The following is a 14,509-nucleotide window of genomic DNA, read 5'->3' as shown; positions in this document are numbered from 1 at the left end:
GATCCCATGTGGCAGGAGGAAGGGCCTTCGCTCCCAAACAGTTCCTTGTGTTTCTTTTGGATCTCGGTCAGCTCACAGTGAATTTCTAGCTCTTGGTCTCCTCCTGCATGGCTGTCTTCTGCCCCCCCCCCCCTCCCCAAGACTGCTTTTATGGCCGTGAGAGGCCAGTCCTGCTGCTTGTAGAGCCTCTCAATGTTTTGGAGAGTCAGTATTTCTGCACGGCACTGTGCAAGGAGACCCAATCCAGACCAAACTGTGCGTGCTGAGCTCAGCTCTGAGAGATTGGCCAGGGAGGCAAACAGTGCAATTCCCTGGATTGCATCAGTTGGAAGTTGGTGGGGGAGAGCCCCTAAGGGGCTGTCTCATTGCAGCCAGGTGTTGTGGTGCCGCTGTTTTGCTTTGGCTTTCAAAGAGCTGTACATTCACTGATGTGACGGAGGGTGTGGCCCAGCGCGTGCTGCAGAAATGAGCAAGGCACCAATCAACTCTTGGCTTCTTGAGTCTGAATTGCCATTCACAGTAGGACTAGACTGGGCTTTGCCGGCCCCAGTGTTCAGCCAGCATTCCATAAATATCTCCGCAGAATGCAGCCAGCCTGACGGGGGGAATGGCAGGTCTCGGGGTTTTCCCGCTGGCTTCAGGTTGTCCTGCTCCTCTGAACCAATATCTGCCCATTAGAGCCCAGCCAGGAGGGGGTAGTTCAAGGGCTCATTGTCAATCCAGACTGTGGTGCTCAAGGCAGTGAAGGAAAATATGAAGCCCAGCCAAATCCAGGCTCGTATGTCTCCAGAAGCATCTGATTTGGGCAACAGAAACTAAGAGATTCCCAGTTTGATTCAGCCCAGCCTTACCTCAGGCCCTGTAGCAAGGCTGGGAGAAGAGGGTTTGCTAATGTTCTCCCTCAGGGCAGGAGACGGAGGCACAGGCTGTAGTGTCCATGCGCCTGGGGATGCTATGGACTGCAGAGGAAGGCTGTCTGCTCTGAAGTAAGGATGTTACCTATCAGGTAATTGACTAATCAAATAGTCGATAGGGCGCCTCTGCCTTCGAACCCTAGGGCTGTTGCTACACATCAAAGGCAAAAGAGCCGAAGCCCAGGGACTGCTGGGGACTCCCCAGCTGACCCCAGGCTCCGTGTGGCTGCTGCTTTGAAACACTGCAAGGAGCCTGACACCAGGCTTTACAAAGCGGCAGTGCCCCGCTGGGGACCCCTCAGCTGATCCCAGGCTCCCAGTGGCAGTGCTAAACGGCAGCGCTGAATGCCGATCAGTCCTCAGTTGGTCCCGGGCTCTGTGCGGCACTGCCACGTTGAAGTACCCCTCTAGTCCCCCCCGCCTCTATCTGATAGAGGCAACAAGGGAGGGATGGGGGAAGCAACTAGGCCTTCCCGTCCCTGGTCTGAATCGTACTCAGAGCATTGTTGTGGAAGGGGGGAGGGGAGCTACCCTGCTCACTGAATGTTCTCCATCTGCTGGGCTCAGAGCTGGCTTGAGCATCTTCCTGCCCCATCTGTGGGAGTGAGGCTGGCTTGAAATCCCCAATCTGATCAATGGGTGGCAATGGAATTTCACAAGAGGGTCTAGCAAAGTGCTGGACATGGAGCCGAATGGGCGTAATCAGTTGGCCAGGCAGTGGGTGCTCTTGGGACGCGGGAGGAGCTGTTGCAGTTGGAGGAAGGGTTGTGACAGGTGCTCTGGCCTGCCGGAGGCTGGTCTTTCCTAGTGACTTTTCCAGGCCCCGTTTGCCCAGGTCAGAGGTTGCTAGGTGTGTGAACACGTCCATCTCGCTCCTCCGTCCGCCTCGCTGCTGGGCCCAGGGTCCGTGGGGAGTCCGAAAGCCCAGGGTGGCACGCCCCGCCTCAGATGCCATCCTTGGTAATAAAGCCTGTGGTGTCGCAGCTGAGCTGGCAGTGTTGCTCACGTCAGGCACGGTGGAGCCCAGCTGGCTCTCCTGGTGCCGTATTGGCTTTGCACTTAATGGATCAACTTGGGTTTGTCAAGAAAGCAGGAACAGATTGAACTTGAAGACTCAGCAAATGTTGCCCTTGCTGTTTCAGCCTGTACCATGCTCTTGATGCTGGCTGCGTGGCAGCATGGGCTCTGGTAGCAATAAGGTGGAGTGAGATGTTGCTGCTTTTCACTGAGTTATGTTTTTAATCCTAATCGGACTTTCAGGGGACAAATGTAACCATGCTGGACACCTTGCGCCCTGTCTGCTGGGGGCTGTCACAGAACAAACCGACAGCTCTCCGTCCTCCTTTTACACCTGCTCAGGATTTTGCCCCCAGTGGTCAAATGCGGCTTTGGCCACGCTGCTTAGATGCGTGTCTCTAGACCTCAGTAGGTCTGGATTCTGTTCTTGCTTGGGCAGGGCCTGGGTGGCGTTACTTCAGACTTACCCCCGTGTTCTGGTAACACATGCCAAAGACTTGCACGTGAGAGCCAAGCCTGCTCCTGAAACCTCGGCATGTGTCCCCTGGTGCTACAGTGACTCCCCTACCCCTACCCCCACCCCCACCCCAGAGCATGCCAGAGGGGAAGTTTCTGACATGCAGGAGGGGGCTCATCTCACTGATCTGGACCCGCTTCTGGCTCTGGCCCCATCCAGGCTTGGGTTTTCCTCAAGGCAAACACACACGTGTTCTAATGCTGATGGCACCCGAATCTCTCTCCAAGAACCTGGTGTCAGAGCACTGGGGGGTGGGGCCAGTACACTGTGCAACCCCCCCCCCCCCCCATCCCCCTGCTGCAGGGTTCCTAATTAGAGGATTCAGGAGCCTGAAGATCCCTGACACTGATACCTGGTTGGATTCTGGAGTTAAAACTCTTCCCTTCTGCCTGGGTCAATGGCGCAGCGCCAGCGCTTCATTTAAACCCGACCCCCATCGGGTTTAACAGACTGTCTGGGTAGAATCCTAGGGCTGGAGGAGACCACAGGAAATCGAGTCCAACATCCTGGCACCAGATCTGGGGTCCTATTCCAGGCTACGTGAGCAAGACAAAAATACCACAAGTGACTTGCTCGCTTACTCTGGTGCACCCAAACTTTGCTGCAAATGGTGCCGGCTGTTGCTACCCCTTGTCTTGTTAACGGGGAGGTGGGGCCCAGCCAGCAACACTTCATCTTGGTCTGTGGCGCTATCCTGGGGGTGGTGTGGCGATGCAGAGAGGATCTTTTAGAACCTCCTGGGCTGCACTTCAGGCACGTGCTGGGTGGATCTTAGGCTGAAACACATTCTTCCTTTCCGGGAAAGCGGTAGGGAGGGGAAGCCAGGCTGCCTGGCGTGCTCCAAGCTGGGAAGGGATTTGAGGGCCGTTCAGTATTACACAGCGTGCAGCCTTGCGATGCTGCTGGGAAGGCCAAGGGCAGCAGCCTTGGTCGCAGCGTTTTCTGTGGAGTCTGATGTGGTGTCCGTTTCGTGTGCGTCTTCCTCAGATCACAGCCGACCTGCTGTCCAATGGCATCGACGTGTACCCCCAGAAGGAGTTTGATGAAGACTCTGAGGACCGGCTTGTGAATGAGAAATTCAGAGTGAGTGGACGGTGCTTTTGTCTGGTAGTGCTGTGGCCCAGAGCTCTTCAGGATGGGCCCTGTGGCTCCAAAGGCTAGTGAGGATTTGGGGAGAGGGGTCTCAGCAAAGTGCGTGTATTTCCCTTCCCAGGCTGGTGCACTTCACCCCTCTTTGTGTGCCGAGACTGGAGACGATATAGAAAGATTTGCTCCCAGCGCATGACAATTGTCTGATTTCAGCCATAGACTGGGATGCTGAGTCCCTCCTGGTGGCGGGCTGGCTTATTCCCTCCCACAGGGAAAGGAAAGTGAGCAGAGGGCCCTCGTCCCTATGTTGTGTCCCTGACGCCACTTTCTGGGCCTTGGCTGTTGCTGTTCTATGGCAGCAAGCAAAGGCCTCTTGCTGTGATGTTTGGGAGCTGGAGCTGTGACTTGTTTCCAGATGCCCCATTGAGAACTGGCCTGGCTGCAAGAGTCCAGGTCCCTGGTACCATGGTATTTGTGCGGCCGGCTGGGGAGCTAGGCTAGGAAGAGAAGTGCTCCGAATGAGAGCAGTTTCCATTCCTCTTTTCTGATCTTGAGGGGCAGCTGTTGGCAGTGGCTCTGCAAACCAGCCATTAACGACAGGATAGTGTCATTCTGCAGCCTTCCTCGTCCTCTGCCCCTGCGGCTTCCTCCTGGATTATGATTCTCCAAATATGCCTCTAGCCTTTAGGAAGTGGGCAGGAGGCTGCTCCAGTCTGCGCATTGGCCATGCCAGGTGCGAGTGGTGGCATCTTCCTGCATGCTCGGGACGGAGGTAGCCTGCTCCCTGAAGAATTTCCCTGGGGCAGCACTGTTGCTGCGAGGTTTCATAGTTAGAGACGATTGGAAGGGAGCGGCCAGGGTAGAGATGCATTGGCAGATTTCTACTGGTGTCCCTGAATGGAGCAGGTGCTGCAGCAACTGGTGCTAACAGCATTCAGGTGCCGTGTGTGGGGCCTGGCCCAGGCTTTGATGTCTCCTGTGTCTCCCTTTGGTTTTCAAAGCACCCAGTCCCCCATCTCTCGTCATGGCCATCTGCCGTGTTTCACAGAGCTGCCACCAATCCCCCAGGGACCCGTGGGAGAGCGGGGGCCATCAGGTTGCCCCCCCCCCCCACCCCACCCTCCAGCGGTGGCCTCTTGTTGTGCTAGAGACGCATGGCCCCATTGACAGGCAGTGCAAACCGACACGCCGACCCTGTGGCGATGTTACTGTGAAATGATGCAGTGAAACCCCTCTCCAGAGTGCTCTGGGGGACAGACCCTCAGACCTTAAACATGTGGCTGCTCCTGTAAGGGCTTGGCCGACTGGGGCTTATCCTACCCACATCTGCTGTGCCTGCCTTTCAGGCTAAAGCCATTAACCCGTGCACTGTGCTCTGTCCCTGCAGGAGATGATTCCGTTTGCAGTGGTGGGCAGTGACCAGGAATACCAGGTTAATGGGAGACGAATACTTGGAAGGAAAACAAAGTGGGGCACCATCGAAGGTAGGGGCTGCCATTCCACCCTCCCCCTCCCTGCCCGTGCCTGTCTGCAGCAGCGCTTGACCGGAAGTCACAGGGCGGTGGTTGGAAGCATGTGTGATATGTAGGGCCTACCAATTTCAGGGCCAAGGAAAATGTCACAGTCTGTGAAATTGGCCCCGCCGCATGAAATATGATCTCCCCCAAATCAGCCAGGCTGAGGAGGGACAAGACTTGTCCTTCCCCTGCTCAGCAGCTATCAGAGGGAGATCAGAGTAACCCACTTCTATGGGCAGCTCCTTACCAGCCTACAGGGGCTGCCACCGCCACAACTCCTGCCTGAGCTCCGGGGCTGCCGCTGCCCTCTCCTCCCCTGCTCGCTCTCTCTGGCTCCTGAGCAGCTAAGGATGCCTCTGTTCCAAGGCTGCGTCCACCGCTGTCCTCTCCTCCACGTGGGCCCGCATGTTAATCCACTGTTGACCCTGACTAGCAGGTAGAAGCCCCCGTTCGGTGTCCTCCCAGCAGCAGCGGAGAGATCAGACCTACCTCCGCCTCTAGGAGCATCTTCCAGCTGCAGAAACCTCTGCAGTTGCTGCCTGCAGAGCTGGGCAGCAGAGAAATGAGTATAGCAATCCTGCACGCCCCTACAGCAGCTTTGGGATCCTCCCCAGTCTCCTTGTGGGGACCCTGATCCAACAATACAATACCCTGAAATGTCTGCTGGAAACATTGGAATCTGTGAAATGGACCAATTTTTAGATCCTGCAGCCATGAAATTGACCAAAGCAAACCATGAATTTGGTAGGGCCCCAGTAATAGGAGGATACACCACTGACCTCTGCTAAACAGAACTGGAGCCTGCTCTTGTGTTTCTGAGCAGAGTGGCTCTTGAAAGCCTGGTAATACTGCAGAGCCTGGGCCAAGCACCCTGGAGTTGGGGTCTTGTGGCTGGTGGCAGCCTATGTGAAATGGCTTTGGCAGCTCTGCATTCACAGAGAAGCACCACCCCTCCAGAGTCGTGCAGGGGCTCTCCAGAGATCACAGGGCTGCTACTGAAGGGGAAGCACTGGTATTTAATAAGTGATTATGTGGGAGGCAGTATTTCCCAGTGGTTAGAGCATTGGGCTGGCGTTCAGGAGACCTGGGGTCAGTTTCTAACTCGGCCAAGTCACTGCCAATCACCTCTGTTCTTTCTTACCCCTTTCTCTGTCTTGTCTGTCCGCACTGTTAGCTCTTTGAGGCGGGCTTGGGGCAGGCGCTGTCTCTGCAGACACGCCTGGCACCATGGACCTGATCTCTGCTGAGGCCAGTGACAGTGCTGCTGTAATGCAGAAAAAAGGCGCCCTTGTGGCTATGAAATATTCCAGACTCTGATGCCTGTTCCCTGCTCCCCTCCCCTCTTGTGCCTTTTGCCCACCCCTTCCAAAGCAGCCCTGGAGTGCTGTGGGAGTTGATGGACCAAGCAAGGGGAGGGCTCCTAAAGAATCTGGGTGAGAGCAGGGTCATTTCTGAGCCCTTTCATTGTTCTTCTGCCTGCCTGTGAGGAGGGGAGAGTCCTCCACTGGTCCTGGGGCTGTTTCCCCTGCTCTCAGGTCAGCATCTCTCTTTTGCTTAGCAGCTGCCCCGAGGGAGGGGACTGGCGGCAGGGTGCCATGTAAGTGTGGAGGTTTTCTTCATAGGCTCCAGACATCTGTCTCCCTAGCCTGCAGCCACTGCTGTGCAGTTAAGCCTGGAAACCGGTAGCCCAACCTGAAACTGCCACTTTCTGACAAGGAGGAGACGGAGCGTGGGAGGGGGAGGGGGATTCCATGTGCATTTTCCATCCCGATTGTTTGCTCGGGGCAGGTGACTGAGATGCCGAGAGCCAAGAGAGCCTTTGGAACCAACAGGCTCTGGAGCTCCCCACTGAAGCCTCCCAGGGGTTCTCTGGGGAGACTGGGCAGGCCTGTTATTGCTGAGAAGGAAGGGGGGCGTTAGGAGGTGGCACTGCCATTCGGCAGCTTTTAGCTGGCAAAAGGACCAAAAATGGGCACAATCCCAATGTAGTGCCTTTTTGCCAGTCTCCTTCATTGGATTCCAGTGCCCTTAGCCGTGGCCAATGTGCTTAGTTGGGAGTGGTGTACGGCTTTGTCTGCCCCACAGAATAGCCTCAAACCACTCCCCCTCCCCCCCCCCCACGGATCAGCAGAGGCTGGGAATAAGGGTGGAGTCTTTGCCTCTCTGAAAATGCTGGGCTCGAGCTGGGGGTGAGGGTGGAGTGTTCTTCCCAGCCCTGTGTCTCCTGCCCCATCCCATCCGTGCCTCACGAGGCACACAGCCCTTGCTCATGAAGGGCCCATGACTGGCCACGTCTAGCTCCTCGGGCCCCTTCCTGCCCCAAGCTAACCTCCTCAGGAGTGCTGGCAAGGAGCCTGGAACAGACTGCTGTCTGCCTGGGAGGCTGTTTGTGCAGTTTGAATAGTCCTTCTGTGCAGGACTCTCATGGGATCTGTTCTTCTCTTGTCCCCACCACTTGCTGCACCTTCTGTCTTCCTCCTCTTCATAGAACCACAGAATCCTCAGGCTGGAAGAGACCTCAGGAGGCTGAGTCCAACCCCTGCCCAAAGTAGGACCAATCCCAACTCAATCAATCCAGCCAGGGCTTTGTCAAGCCAGGACTTAAAAAACCTCTAGGGACTTAAAAGCCACCACCTCCCTAGGGAACCCAGCCCAGTGCTTTACCACCCTCCTAGGGAAATAGTTTTTCCTAATAGCCAATCTAGGCCTCCCCCACTGTACTTGAGACCATTGCTCCTTGTTCTGCCATCCGTCACTACTGAGAACAGCCTGTCTCCATCTTCTTTGGAACCCCCCTTCAGGAAGTTGAAGGCTGTTATCAAATCCCCCCTCACTCTTCTCTTCTGCAGACTAAATAAGCCCAAATCCCTCAGCCTCTCCTTGTAGGCCATGTGCTCCAGCCCCCTAATCGTTTTGGTTGCCCTCTGCTGGACCCTCTCCAGTGCGTCCACATCGTTTCTGTAGTGGGGGGCCCAGAACTGGACAGAACACTCCAGATGTGGCCTCACCTCTTTGCTTTCTTCATTTTCCTTCCCTTCTTTCCTTCACAGTCAGTCTCAGGCCAGCATTTCACTTGGGAAGCATCCTTCTGACAGTGCAACACGTTCTCTGCTCTCAGTGGCTGGGATCCTAGAGACACAGCGCCTGTGATTTCACTGCTCCCTCCCTCGTCTCCCCCTTCCATCTTCCATTTCATAGCTTGTTCTGATTTGACCGTTCTTTTTATAGAAGCCTTATTTTGAGTAAGCTCTTCACAAAGATGCCAAAGAAACCCATTTAATTTTCAGCCCTCGGATGCCCTCTTGTGGCCTGTTCTTGGTAACGCTCCTGGCTTGGCAGTGAAGGCCCAGGTGGGTTTGTAAGAAATTCCAGTCATCCTTCAGGTGTGTGGTGGCTGCTTTGACATTAGGGAGACTCAAGGGCCCAGCGTTTGCCACTGGTTCTGTTCTAGAAATAGTGTTGCTAACACGCTTGCTGTTTGAGCACCCTGTTCAGCCACGTAGAAGACAAAAGGGAAGAGGCTTTCCCTTGGCCCAGGGCTCTGTCTCACTGAATTAGACTAACAGCCCAGTTCCAACCCACAGTGCACAGAGTGCAGGACAGGGCTGATCAGGCAGCACTGTGATCTTTTTCAAGGCTTTCTGTCCACGTAGCTTTGAATCCAAACAGTCCCAATAGTAGGTTCTGTCATTCCACAGCATGAATCAGGATTGGGAGGAGGGGCAGATTAAAGCACAGATCTGCTCCAGGCCCCATAGGAAGTCTGCGGTAAAGCCAGGGATTGCATCCAAGGCTCCTGAGTCACAGTCAAGTGCCTTAACCACAAAACCATTCATCCCTTCGCCTTTCCGGTTCCTCTGTGCCGGCCAGAGACACTCTTAAGTTGAACCCTCTCGTGGTTTGTGAAGAGACGGTGCCGACTCGGTGGGGGGGTACCCGGGAGGGGTTCATTCCAGCAGTGAGTGAGCAGAGGAGACATACGGAAGCGCTTCCCGTCTTTTGTCAGCTGTTGTTCAGCCAGGTAACAGCCAGTGAGCCTGTGTGTAAATACCCTGATGTCTGATGGAAAAGAGGAAGAAACTGGTGGAATCCCTCAGCCTGTGACCCTTTTGCTGGGCTGAAGGCCCTGCTCCAGTGTGAAGCTGGGATGCACGGCTGTTGGTGCTGAAACAGAAGGCCTGAGCTGGCTGTCCCAGCTGTGTTCTGGGCTGCAACCTAACGCTTTGCCTCTTCTCCTCCTTTCCAGTTGAGAACACGACACACTGTGAGTTTGCTTATCTGCGGGATCTCCTGATCAGGTCAGTATCACTGCTCCTTTGGCTCACGTCTGCCGCAGGGGGCGAGAGGAAAGGGCAGAGCTCAGCGGCTGATTGGTGCTTGAGTTGCTTTAACTTCCCTGCCCTTGCTTCTTGCAAAGCACACTAGCAACCACTGACTGGGGATGCGAACCAGCGGCTGCACTGGCCAGCAGGAGAGGTTAGGGAGTGTGGGCTAGAAGGGAGCCCTGCGATATCCAGGAGCCCACCAGAGAAGCATCCCAAAGATTGCGTCAGGCCCAGTGTCTCTTACATCAGTGTGCCAGTTGCTCGTTGCCACAATACACCTCTGTGCCCTCCAGCTGGATGCTGTAGCACTGGCTCGGAGTAAGCGGACTCCTGTGTGTGGTTCCCTACAGTGGCAAAGATGATGCTATAAACATGGAAACCCCCCTGAAGAGAAACCACCTCCAGGCCTAAAACTAGTAGGAGTAGTGCTTGCAGTCACCCTGGCTTGGTAAAGCCGTAAGAGGTGCTGGATCTCGTGTCGTGGCTTAAGCTGATTGTCAGCTGGGAGTGGGGGGAGCTGCTCCTCCTGATATATAGACACCAAGAATTCCAGACCTTTCTCTGAAGCCCTAGTGCTGATCACTGCTAGACATTACACTGGGGTCCTGGGGCTGTTTGCCAGCTCCTTGGTGAAAGACGCATCTAACAGGCAGCCTGACTTTGAGATGCCCAACCTGCTGCTTGGGGGTGAGCAGTGCTGCTCTCAGAAGTGCTTGGCAGGCTCCAGGGCGGGCAGCAAGCTGAGAGAGGGGTGCCGGTGTGAGTTTCATGTAGGGGTCCCTGTGAGAGGAAGAGTTTTCTCCACAGGTAGCAAAGCTGTGGGTACTCGACATGCTCAGAGCTCTGAGCTGGCGAAACCTGTGGCAGTTATCCCTGTCAACACAGGCTGCTTAGCTGAGTGTATCCACCACTGCCCATAAACCCCTCTAGGCAGTCAGCTGAGGTACGGGCTTGCAGGGCTCAATACTTCCCTTGCCTGCAGTCTTTCCTGCAGCATAATCCCATGGCCAAGCCCTTCCTTGCCATCACACTAGTTCACCTATCGATGCCCTCGGAACAACAGACGGGGTTAGTGGGGAGGCGGCTGGTGCTGATAGAGGCTCCATACTACCTCCAACTGCTTCAGCCACCCTGGAGTCATGTTTTCAAGTCTCCATTAATAAGCAGAAGTTAGAGACATTGAAATCGCGGGGGCGCAAAGTGGCAGCATGGGAGAGGTGGCAGCAAACTTTGCTGCCATGAAAGGCCCTTGGTGAGGCCACACATCTGTGCTCGGAGATCTTGTTTAACCAGCTTCTCTGCTCCCCTCAGGACACACATGCAGAACATCAAGGACATTACCAGCAGCATCCACTTCGAAGCCTACAGAGTGAAGCGGCTGAACGAGGGTCAGAGCACACTCTCCAACGGCGTGGCAGACCAGGAGCTAGTGGCCAATGAAATGTAACAGTCTCGCTCCGGTGCCAGGACCCAGTGCGCTCGTGCTCCTGTTTCTTCCTCTCCCTCCTTTATTTTGTATTATTCTCCTGCCACTGCCACCGTCCCTCTCCCCTGCGCTGTCAATTAACTGACCAAATAATCTGATGCCGTATCTATCGTGAAGAGCGTGGTGACTGCCAGTCCCCTGGTGCTGCCCGCCTCATGGCTCAGGGGTTCTGTTCTCAGCTCCTGTTGGGCGTGGCAAGGGACAGCTGGGGGGTTGGGCAGGAGGAGGAGATGACTGTCCCAAGTCAAGTCCGTCTCTGTTTACTCTCCAATTCTAGCCCAAAGTGCAGCCCCTGGGTAGGTAGAAGAGCCCCCTCCTCACAAAGGCCTGCTCCAGCTCCCACTGAAATCCATGGGAAGACTCCAGCTGGCTTCACCGGAGCTGGAGCAGGCCCTGAGGGCTGCTTGGTAATGAAGTCCAGGCCATTGGGTCAGGGTGGATCTCTCCCTTCCTGCTCACAGGAGCTGACTGCGAAATGAATCTGATTTCTCTCTCCTCCATGTCTTGAAATGGCCTGTAGAGTAGGGCCGGGGCTGCCTCAGAGAAGGGCGCCCTACCCCTCTTGCTGCCATGTTGTAAAGACCGTTGGAACCAAGCGGCTTTGCCCAGTGTCACATGGCTTTATTTTCTTCTCCGTCCACTGAAGGCAAGGCCATCTGTTAGGCTGCCTTCAGAAGCAAGGGGCAGGGATGTGGATGGATAGGGAAGGGGATCGCAAGCTTACCTCTGCCTCTTTCCCTCTGCTCCCAGCTCCCTGTGCCTAGGAAGCCATTCACCCCAAGCCCTGACACCTACCTACATGCAATAAGCCAGGAATGCCCTGGGGTGGCTTACTGATCTCTAAATCCCGAGAGAAGTGCCTTTGAATTCAGCTCCCATGCAATAGCTAGTTTGTCTGTGCAGCCTGCCAAATGCCTATCCAGATTGACTCTTCAGAGATTCTTCCCAGCATCTCCCTGTCACTCCGTGCTTGGACCTGTGGCTGGTTTCCTGGAAACACTTGTGTATTTATTTGTAATTCCATGCCTCTTGAAGGCTCGGAGTATGTTTGTGTGTGAAAGGGGCTGAGAACAGAACCATCACTGCAAAAGCACAGGCAGGAGGCTGGAATTCTTTGTATTGTGTGACTTGTGTGTTTTATTAGGTTTTAAATAAGCCTCAGGAGGCTGTTGGATCAATTTAGTTTACTCCTTTACCTGGGCAATTTATATTTATGTAGCCAGTTCCTTAATCTGGCTAATGCTTCCTCTAGAGAATTGTGCACACACAGACTGCACTCTGCATGCCACGTGTGTGTTAGAAGCCTTAGGCGTAAGGAAGGCTAAGCTGGTATCTCATGCAAGCTGTGCAGTATAGCGTCCCTGATCCCCAACATGGTTTGTTGACTTAGATCAACTTCTGTAAACACACGTGCTTAATGAAACTCCATGCCATGGACCAATCTGGCAGGGACAGGACCACACACGTGCAAGTCGATCTTGGAGCAGAGCCCTGCTCCACTGACCGTCCCAACTTTCTATCTGTGTCCTCTGTCTAAAAACCCAGCCCCGGTGCCTGCCTAATGTCACTTTTCTGACCCCTCCTGGAGGCTAAGACTGTGCCCGCATTGTCTCCTCTTGGTGCTCCCACCAAATGACAAAGGGGTCCTGACTTCCAGCCACATGGAGGCACCCGCAGAACTGCCTGAGCCCCATTAGGGAGGAGACCAGCTGCATGTTTACAGGAGGTGAGGAGGTTTTCAAGAGGGATGCGGTTCTTGCCTTGATCCACAGGCCTGCCTGCTCTTCTGCATCAGTGGAGTATCTGCAGATTGCTGCTCCTCCATGCATCACTCTTCACAGACCCAGATATAGAGGCTGCTGAGGGCTGCAATCCTCCATGCCATGTCGTCTTATCTGTGCCAGGCTGGTAACAGGAACCCATTGCGGGCGTATTGTGCCAAGCGGGCCCAATTCTGCATAATAGCAGAAGGAAGTAGCATCTTACAAGGTAGCCCCTCTTCGTGCCTGCATGGGCAGATGTTCTATAGTGGTGGGCTATGGGACACAGGAACGTATATCTGAAGGTATGTTTGCATTGCAGGTGAAATCTGTACTCCCCTTTAACTCTTTCATCCCCTTCTGGGGGGAAAAAAAAGTAGGAATTTTTACTGAGCTGTGTTAAGTTGAGGAAAATGAATTATTTACTTGCTGACTTGCTATATTTTAGCAAAAACAAAATATTGTGTAGCAACTGAAAAATGTATTTGTTTCAAGTGTTGAAAAGACTATTAAAGGGGAGGGTAGAAAGTCTTTTCTGCCTGATGCACTTCTGCAAATATCACCATCTTAAACTCCTTTCCAAGACAGTATCTCAAAAGCTGGGCCAAGCAAGACATGCCGCTTTCTCCTTTGTAATCTAATTGTTTTGGGGAAAAGAGTTTAAAAAATAAAAAAAAGTTAAAAAAAATTTCATCCAGATCTATTAAATATGGCCTTTTGGGGGTTATATGCATTATGACAAATTAGTCCTTTTTTGTATAAATCATAGTATTTTAATATGTATTTCCCAAAATAAATGTTTCAAATGCAAATGGAAAGAGGTTTATCTGGAAATGCTTGTGGTGGTTTGGTTTTTTTGTTTGTTTGGGGTTTTGAGACCTACACCCTCAGAAAGGCTGATCTTGTCTCAGATCATTTACTATGCAAGGGCATTCCTTCCCGAGGGCAAATTCAGGGGCTACAGGGATGGTGTTAGGGTCTCTGGAGGACGTGCTCTTTGAATTGCTGTGGGCCCAGTGCCACTGGCTTGGCCTATTTGGGGTGCCACTTATTAAATAAGACAAAAGAGCTCTTGTGGCCAATAAAGGATTCCTTTGCCTTTTTCAGCAAGTAAGGATATTGGGCCAGATCTGGGAAATAAGTGGAGATGTTGGATGCTGAACAGCCTTTAAAAAACTGTCCAGCCAGACACAGCATCCTAGCCAAATTCTGTGGGGTGACCAACCTCCCTCAGCACTTGTGTAATTCAACTGAGGTATTCTCATCGTTCCTGTGGCTGGTACTGTTCTAATAGAGGCTGCAGTTGAGGCAATACCAGGAGCCTTTACTGGACCAACACTCGTTATTAAAGACAAAGATGCTTCATTGAATATATTCAGCTTCACTAGTGGCCCATCAGTCCTGGTCCAGCATGTTCAGGTCATGCTGGAACCAAGCAGAAAAAGGTTATTAGGCTACGGGATCCAATGAACTGCACTATAAACCAGACAATACAAGGAAGGGGAACACTAATACAGCTGCTATGGTTTGCTTTCTAACTTACCTTTATAGCCTTGAGGGGACGGACTCCTACATTTTCACTGGGAGACAGGAGAATTTCTGTGATACCTAAGGAAAATACCTAAGCGTAGCCCAGCAAACCAAACCCCAAAAGAAACCCCAGTAGTTTTGTGCCTTCCGACAGTGAGTAGCCTGCCCCTAGAAAAAGCCCTGGTGTAGGAGGGAGGGGAAGAAAAGCAAGAATCTCGGTGGGGTGCAGGCAGCATAGTTGGAAGGAATTGAGGGCCGGGGAATCTCTGTGCCAGTGGGAGCCAGACAGGAAATACTCAAGAGACAGGTTCCTGAACAGAAACTGCAGTGTGAATGAAAAGATCATGGATGAGC

At 53.5% G+C, this 14,509-nt stretch overlaps 1 protein-coding gene across 5 annotated transcripts in view; it reads left to right on the top strand.

Moving 5' to 3' along the window:
• SEPTIN9 (septin 9) overlaps positions 1–13,451 on the top strand; it is a 266,724-nt gene extending 253,273 nt beyond the window's left edge. For all 5 annotated transcript variants that reach the window (XM_006122951.4, XM_006122953.4, XM_006122952.5 and 2 more), the window contains 4 exons: positions 3,436–3,531; positions 4,925–5,021; positions 9,301–9,352; positions 10,691–13,451. In XM_006122951.4, coding sequence (XP_006123013.1) covers positions 3,436–3,531; positions 4,925–5,021; positions 9,301–9,352; positions 10,691–10,826 — 381 coding nt within the window. In that variant the 3' untranslated portion in view covers positions 10,827–13,451. The remainder of the gene's footprint in view (positions 1–3,435; positions 3,532–4,924; positions 5,022–9,300; positions 9,353–10,690) is intronic.
• Positions 13,452–14,509: the final 1,058 nt, after the last annotated feature.

This window comes from Pelodiscus sinensis, chromosome 20 (genome assembly GCF_052426305.1).
Source record: "Pelodiscus sinensis isolate ZL-2025 chromosome 20, ASM5242630v1, whole genome shotgun sequence".
NCBI lineage: Eukaryota > Metazoa > Chordata > Testudines > Trionychidae > Pelodiscus > Pelodiscus sinensis.
Note: the sequence above shows the minus strand (reverse complement) of the source record. Positions and strands in the feature narration are given on the sequence as shown.